This window comes from Rutidosis leptorrhynchoides, chromosome 8, assembly GCF_046630445.1.
Source record: "Rutidosis leptorrhynchoides isolate AG116_Rl617_1_P2 chromosome 8, CSIRO_AGI_Rlap_v1, whole genome shotgun sequence".
Lineage (NCBI taxonomy): Eukaryota > Viridiplantae > Streptophyta > Magnoliopsida > Asterales > Asteraceae > Rutidosis > Rutidosis leptorrhynchoides.
The window spans coordinates 356,736,536-356,744,164 of NC_092340.1; the positions used below are offsets into that span (position 1 = coordinate 356,736,536).

The window sequence follows — 7,629 nt, forward strand, 5'->3', positions numbered from 1 at the left end:
AATGATCAATACTTCTAAGCAGTGTTGTAAAAAACCCGATTACTCGCTGATTAATCCCCGATTAATCATTTTTAGGAGTAATCCGTTCCGATTTCTAAAAGTCCGTTTAATTTAACGGTCAACGTCAATTGATGAATCAAAATCAAATTTTGTAATCAAAGTCAGTCAAAGTAAAAATGGTTAACATTTTAACATGAATTTAAACTAAAATTTTATAATTTTGAAGCAAAATGAAAAATTTTATACAATTATGTTAAAACTATCTATATATTTATGGTTTTTTCTATAGTTACACATATAATTTTTAAAATTTAATATTAAATGTATACAATACAATCCGATTAATCTCCGATTAATTCCCGAATTACCGATTAATCCTTTCAAAGTCCTAACCGATTAATCCCCGAATAGCGAATTTTGCAACCTTGCTTCTAAGTGACAAAAAAAACATGATCAATACTTAACCATAGCGATAAAAAACATCATCAGAGTACCTAATCGACGTAATATATGGAAAAAGATGATAATCATAGTAACAGCAACAACAAAAGTAGACATCAACACAGCTGTTTGGTTGGAATTTTGATGTACCACTCATCTCATGTACACTCGGAATTAATAATAAAAAGTTTAACCAAAGAGACAAGAACTACAGATGGTGATGCACGTGGGAATTGTAGTAGAATTCTTGATACATTCGACACATTATGGTCATTAACCCTTGTTAGAAGCCGTATGCTTAACTTCTTCAGGTTGGGGGACTTGGCCAAGATTAGTTGTGCAAACTCCAAATGAAGCTTGCAGTCGATATCTTCAAAAATTTCTAATTCCTTCAGGTTCATCAACCAAATATTTGAATACTCTTCAAATGTAGTTGGGAGGACATCTTCATATGTAATACCGATCTACAAGAAACATATAAGGGTATTTCATTCGTCAAAATATTTTGGCATGAATTTGCAAACATGGGATACAAGATGGACTTAAGTGACTAACCTGTAGACTGAGTTTCTCCAAATTCGGGGAGCATCGAATTAAAAAGAAAAGCAACGCGAACTCCCTATCGATGTCAGAATAACAAATTTCCTCTATACGCAAATACTTAAGGTGGACTAAGGAGATTGGAAGCTCTTGAGGAAGCGCGTCGATAGAAAAACACTTGAAACATAGGCCGAAACCAAGAGTAACTAGGAAAAGTCTATTATATAACAAAGTAAAATAAACTATAACATCATTTGAATAACTAACTTACATTAGCAAACGAGGAATCAATAATCAGGCGTTCAATAACAGGCAAACACTCAATTAGGTCAATAATGGAACCCCGAATATCATTGTCCAATGTAAACTGCAACAACCAACATTCAGATAAGTAATGAAAATTTAAAAGTTAAAATGCATATTATACTTATAACTTTTTCACTTACCAAAGTGAAGCTCTTAAGTAATGGACAACTGGATACAAGATGTAAAAGAGTTTTTGTAGATATCTCTACATCGTCCAAATATAAGCTTGTGAGGCTACCAAATCCATTAAATGTTGGTAAATGGTATATGAAACAAAAATGGAGATATAGCTCCGCTAACTGATGCAACGAGAAGATAGATGATGGTAACCTATACATTCTATACTCACCAACATAACCCAACTGAAGATTAAATTTTTTGACAGTTGTCCTTCTTGACAAATGACTTATAATTTGGTCAAGTTCAACACAGTTCTTGTGTGCAGTTAAGTGTAAGTCTAGGAAGACCTCAAGTAGTGGGCCCTGATGTAAAAACAAACATTGCTTTATAGCATGGAACATCTTACACTGCCAGGTCATATCTTTTGTTTCTTCATGAATGTCATATTTTTGCTTCATAATGGATTTTTTATTCATACCAGATCCATTTATAAAGTCAAACCTGCTAAAACGGAGTACCGGAATATTGGTCCAATTGTACCTCCATTCCCTAGAAAGGATACTTGTCCTGACTGCAACTTTAAGAGGTAAAAGACATAGGATGGAGTCTATTATGGGTGGAGGAAGGGTAATCGTCGAGCTTTCATACTACAATAGGGATGAATATTCTGTTAAAAAAAAACAATTTATTAAGATAATATGAGATTTTTATAGATAAATCATAAACAAATTTCAGGTGTAACTACTGTATTCATTCTCTTCAACCAGCTTTCATTAATTAAGCAGTTATTAACAGTCTACAAGTAGGTTCTTAATGTTAAACAGCGCAATTACTTATCTCAATTTACTACATGTGCAAACAAAATAATAGAGCAACTAATTGTTAACTTTCGTTATTGTAACCGAAAAATCAACTTCTAAACCCGCTTACGTTTTAATTTACTGATGTGTATCTAAATATAGTGATAAGATATACAGTAGTACAGTAAAGGTTTACCTTGAGTCTAGAAGTTTAACAATGGTGTCAATACCGCGAATAGCGACGGAGATGTTAGTCAATTTACTGGGATTTTTAGGGTTACGTTTTTTCGTTTGGACTTTTGATGATGATAATACTTTTTTTGTCATTAGTTTAAAAAGATGAGATTTTACTGGGCTGAACTAACTGTGGGCTGATTGTGACAGGCCTGGGCCTGTTTCGTGAAATATTTGTTAGTGGGCTGTGTACTTTTGCTACTACACATGCCTTTTTGTTTGCTTTTCGTTCTTAATAACTAAAAAAAAAAAACTCTAATTGAAAAGAAGGCAATGTGTCTTTTTAAGTAAATGTAGTTGGTAATTGAAGTGGATAATAAAATGTTACATTCACAATTGAGAATTCTTGGGGGTGAAAAAAGAATGTGAAATACTACCATATTATTAAATTAATTTGTATTTGTATTGTAAATTGTCAAGCAAAAAAAAAAAAAATAATAATAATAATAATAATAAAAAATGTCAAGCATATCATCGGGTCAAACACAACATATCGACTAACAGAGCAAGTCATTCACGTATGCGATGATTACGATCAATAACTTGAACACCTACAAATACATCATGATAAAGTCAAAGCCAAAATGTGAAGTTATCTTGAAAAGTTCTACAAAGCCCAGTTGACCTTAAGAGCAATCCCAACAGGTTCCGCCCTCGAGGACTCCATTGGCATTGGTGTGCCCTCACTCCTCCCTCATCCGCCCTCAACAGCTCCGCCCTCCTTTCTTTCTTCACCATGCAGTTTTGAGGATGGGTTATACATTCTCTCTCTTACTTTTGTGCATTATTTATTTGTACCCATAGCATAAACAACTTGTACCTTAATTTTTAATTAATTTTTTTGGCGTATGTGATGGGGAGGAAGTATATCATGGTTGGTAGTGGTGTGTGATGAGGAGGAAGTGAAAAATAAATGGAGAGAGAAAGCTGATGTGACGCTGATGTGACGGTGTATTTTCGGAAGAAAGTGCGACATGGTTGGGAGTGGTCTAAGAAAGATGACTCATACTAACACATACTTGATACAGTACTATTTATATGACAAAATACCATAACATTTTAAATCTCCAAATTATACCCCACTTTCTACACATCAATTTAACTATTTTCATGCCAAATCCAAACGTCTCCTAGTGAAGGTTATGAGGTATGTTTCCTAACTTTTCATTCTTCTTTTCCGCGCAATTTCTTCTTAGAATTTTTTAGTTAGTTAGTTAGACTTCGCAACCAATTTTTTAGTCTTTTGATCTACTTGTATATATAGACACACACACAAACACAAATAAACACATATCTAACTGCATCGAAAACAGGACAGAGCTTCTGCATAGAATTTGAGGTTTCATTAAAACCATTTTTAGTAAAAATGGGCGGCAAGAGTTCAAAAGCTAAAAAACCGAGCAAAGAAACAGCTTCAGATCCGGTTAGTTCACAGTCACCAAACGTTATTACTACCCCAAGCTCAAGGCATCATCATGTTCGGGATCCTTGCGTGAGCGCCCCCCAAACTCCTAAAAGAAAGTTGGATAGAAAGTATTCAAGAATAGGCGATGGGTACAAGTCCCTTGAACAGGTTACTTGTGATTAACCTTATGTATTTATTTCAGACAATACAACAAATAATCAAAAGACGTTCAATATTCGGTTTCAAACCATATATATTCATAATTCATAATATCAAATCAAGCGAAAACAAAATTTATATATTCAGTTATTGATTTGATATCGATTTTGGTTTTGTTTTATGTGAATTCATTTAAATCGCGAACCTAATTCAACAAATATTATATTTTACTATAAACAAAATTAGATTTCAAAATAAATTTTTTATGATTATATTTAACCAAAACCTAACAGAATTCAAATTGGGTTTGGGTTTAAGAATTTTAGTTTGGTTTTGGCTTAGTTTTTTGTTTTGCTTTCAAAAATTTCAAAACAGAACTAGTGATACAGCTTGATTAAAGTTCTTTGAATATTGTGTTACATTATTGAAAGTCAAATAATTTTTATTTAGGTTACTTCGGCTCTTACACAAGCAGGACTTGAATCTTCGAATCTAATTGTTGGCATCGATTTCACTAGAAGTAATGAGTGGAAAGGTTAGTCGTAAGAGTAAGTAAAATCATCTCTTTTATGACAGTATTGTAATGTATACGTGACTAACTTGTGTCATTTTAAGTAACAACTTTAAAACATGATCATTGTTCGTTATAAAAAATAGGGAAAAAGTCATTCAACAATCAATGCTTACATAGCATTGGAGTGTCGCAAAATCCGTATGAACAAGCAATATCGATCATTGGGAAGACTCTTTCGGCATTTGATGAGGATAACTTGATCCCATGCTTTGGGTTTGGAGACGGTACCCAATTCTGTTATGAAACTAATTAAGTTATTTTATGTGGTAGTATCAAATGCGAAATAACACGTTACCACCGAAATAACACGTTAAGGAGTCGTTCTAATCTAGGTTTCTCTTTAGGTTTGGCTTAAACGAATCCAATGCGACTCATATCTCGGTTATAGTTGTGTCTAGTGATTTCCGCCTCTAAATACGATCTCAAGCGACCTAATATCCGTACAAACAACGTCTACAAATTGCTAATTGAGGTTTTGACTCTTGTTTAGGTCACAAGAAGTGGCGATACAAAACGTGGACAACTAAGTTCACAAGAACAAAAGACTATCGATGCCATTGTAAAAGCAAGGTAAAGAAGTCGATCAATCTCAATATATATATATATATATATATATTGATCGTAGCCATCCAGGATTCTCATTATCTTGTTGTGATGATTGCAGTAACTACCCGTTATCAATAATAATGGTAGGAGTTGGTGATGGTCCATGGAACATGATGAAGCGATTTGATGACAATATACCTTCTCGAGCATTCGACAATTTTCAGGTTCGTAACAAAATTGTCATCAATTGATGTCATGCGTCTTTCCTTTTTTGATGACTGACTTGTTCAAAATTTTCTTTCCAGTTTGTGAATTTTACAGATATTATGTCAAAGAATGTGGAATTATTGGAAAAACAGACTAAATTCGCGTTAACAGCATTAATGGAGTTACCTTTGCAATACAAAGCAACTCTTAAGCTCGGTTTACTCGGGTAAACTTCGATCAATATGTTAGCATCAATCAATAATGTTATATAGATTACCACTAAACAACTAAAACTATTTACTTTGTGATTTGTTCTTAATCAGCACTCGAACTGGTAATGCTCCTAACGTTTTTCCCCTTCCCCCACCTTGCCTTGGCGATCCAGCGTTCATGTATCCAAACGTTCAGCATTATCCTCCATCTTCAGATTCCACTAAGGTATGCAGTTTGTATGACTTGACTAATATAAGTTGGCAATTAAACTTTGGATTAAGTGCATCAAAATGTATCAAACTATTTGGGTTTCTGTTGAGTTTTTAAGCGTGTTATTCAAATAAACTTATACTGTCGTACTATCTGTATAAAGTGTTACATTACATTACATCCTTATAAATTGTAACGTCACAAAATGCATGTAATAACAATAAAAATCGGTATTTTTCTAGGTTTGCCCTGTATGTCTTGATAAGCCGAATGACATGGCGTTTGGCTGTGGACATCAGGTGAGCTTTCACACAAAATAAAGTACAACCGAAGCGTATATGTTTTAACTTACATTCTTATCTTGTTTGGACTTGACAGAGTTGTAGCAAGTGTGGAGCTGAAATTTCATTATGCCCTATATGCCGGAATCTGATCATGACCAAAATAAAGTTGTATCAATAGGTTTAGTACCAAATTTATAAAGATTGATAAAAGTTGTATTTGCATCTATTTAAAACTATATATCGTAAGGTTTTTATGACCCAACAATATATATGAGTAATTATAGAAAATTACTCGATCCACAAAAGATAAACGAAGACAGTAATGAGAAAATTAAGAACACGGTAATTTTTTTTTAACGGCAAATATTCGCATCGAATACTCTTATTTGCGACCCACACACGCTAGTTAGGAAACTCCAAGGATTGAACCGGGTTGCTTGGCAACTAATCGCGGGTTCCGGGTTGCTTGGCAACTAATCGCGGAAAAATCCTGGAGAAAACCTCCCCCTTATCGGAATTGAACCCCAGTTGTTTGGCAACTAATCGCGGGTATCCCCTACTACGGATTGAAAACCACTCAGGCAATGCCTTGTTGGTAAAAAAACACGATAATTTAACGTGGTTATATGTAATCAAAGGTTGATTACTTTAATCAAGGGATCAAACTAGAGAGATTTTATTGATAAACCAACATGAAAACTACTTAACGAGCAAGAAAAACATGTCTAGAAAATTTTGGCCGCCCAGCTCTAATCTCGCGATCGTGAGTCTCCTCCCAGCATAAGTCTCGCGTACGCGAGTTATCGTTCGAGGCCAAACTCCAGTCGCAACTTGCATTCTCCCACATGTGACACCTGATTAAGACCACCTCGCGATCGCGAGTTCATCTTTCGTGATCACGAGTTTCTCTGCTACGGCAATTTCTTTTTGATATTCTTCACCCCTTATCATCCAACAATCTTCCACTTGAAGGATAATTTAAACAAACCCAATCTTCGTCACCCCCAACACTTCAACAAACTAACCAAGAAGGTTAAACAACCATTTATAACACCAAAATGCCATTCAAAACACGCACACTCAACATATTCGTCAGATGAGTTGACTTTCGATACAAGGTCCTCAACACTGCTTGTTGGAATCGAACCATCATCCCTATATCTCTCTAGTCGTTCGTCTTCTGTTCATCAATTCATGAGAAGACCGGTTGAGGTAAGCATATTCGCGGGATTCTTCGAACCAAGGACTTTCTTCAATATCAAAGTACCATCTTTTGAATGTTGTCGAATAAAATGATACCTTAACTTGATGTGTTTCGTACGACTATGAAACACCAGGTTCTTCCCAAGATGAACCGCACTTTGATTATCACAATACAAGACGCAATAGTATTGTGTTTTACCCAACTCACCCAAGAAGTTTTTCAACTAAATAAGCTCTTTAGAAGCTTTCGCAATAGCCATGTATTCGGCCTCCGTGGTTGATAAAGCAACACTCCTTGTAGTCGAGACATCCAACTAACTGTCGTCTTCCCTATTATGAAAACATAACCCATTGTGCTTTTCCCCAACTCATCACATCCACCCAAAT

The 7,629-nt window shown here is 34.7% G+C and overlaps 1 protein-coding gene and 1 long non-coding RNA gene across 2 annotated transcripts; one reads left to right on the plus strand and one right to left on the minus strand.

Annotated features, from left to right (window-relative positions):
• Positions 1 to 589: 589 nt before the first annotated feature.
• Positions 590 to 1,349, minus strand: LOC139861607 (uncharacterized). Its single transcript, XR_011763840.1, has 3 exons — positions 1,253 to 1,349; positions 997 to 1,158; positions 590 to 905 (listed from the first exon to the last, which is right to left on the minus strand). It is a non-coding gene; the product is annotated as an uncharacterized lncRNA (long non-coding RNA).
• Positions 1,350 to 3,754: 2,405 nt separating this feature from the next.
• LOC139864651 (E3 ubiquitin-protein ligase RGLG2-like) lies at positions 3,755 to 6,217 on the plus strand. Its single transcript, XM_071853228.1, has 10 exons — positions 3,755 to 4,014; positions 4,456 to 4,540; positions 4,663 to 4,803; positions 4,850 to 4,857; positions 5,070 to 5,149; positions 5,244 to 5,349; positions 5,431 to 5,558; positions 5,656 to 5,770; positions 5,998 to 6,054; positions 6,134 to 6,217. Exons 1-10 carry the CDS (start codon positions 3,808 to 3,810, stop codon positions 6,215 to 6,217), a joined length of 1,011 nt encoding a protein of 336 aa, XP_071709329.1. The 5' UTR covers positions 3,755 to 3,807.
• The last annotated feature ends 1,412 nt before the right edge of the window (positions 6,218 to 7,629 follow it).

Excerpts from the sequence above, each read along its gene's own strand:
- LOC139864651 (XM_071853228.1), top strand. The coding sequence starts at position 3,808 with ATGGGCGGCAAGAGTTCAAAAGCTAAAAAACCGAGCAAAGAAACAGCT. Across the intron at positions 5,559-5,655 it reads CTTAAGCTCGGTTTACTCGG|CACTCGAACTGGTAATGCTC; the intron begins GTAAACTTCGAT and ends GTTCTTAATCAG. Across the intron at positions 5,771-5,997 it reads CATCTTCAGATTCCACTAAG|GTTTGCCCTGTATGTCTTGA; the intron begins GTATGCAGTTTG and ends GTATTTTTCTAG.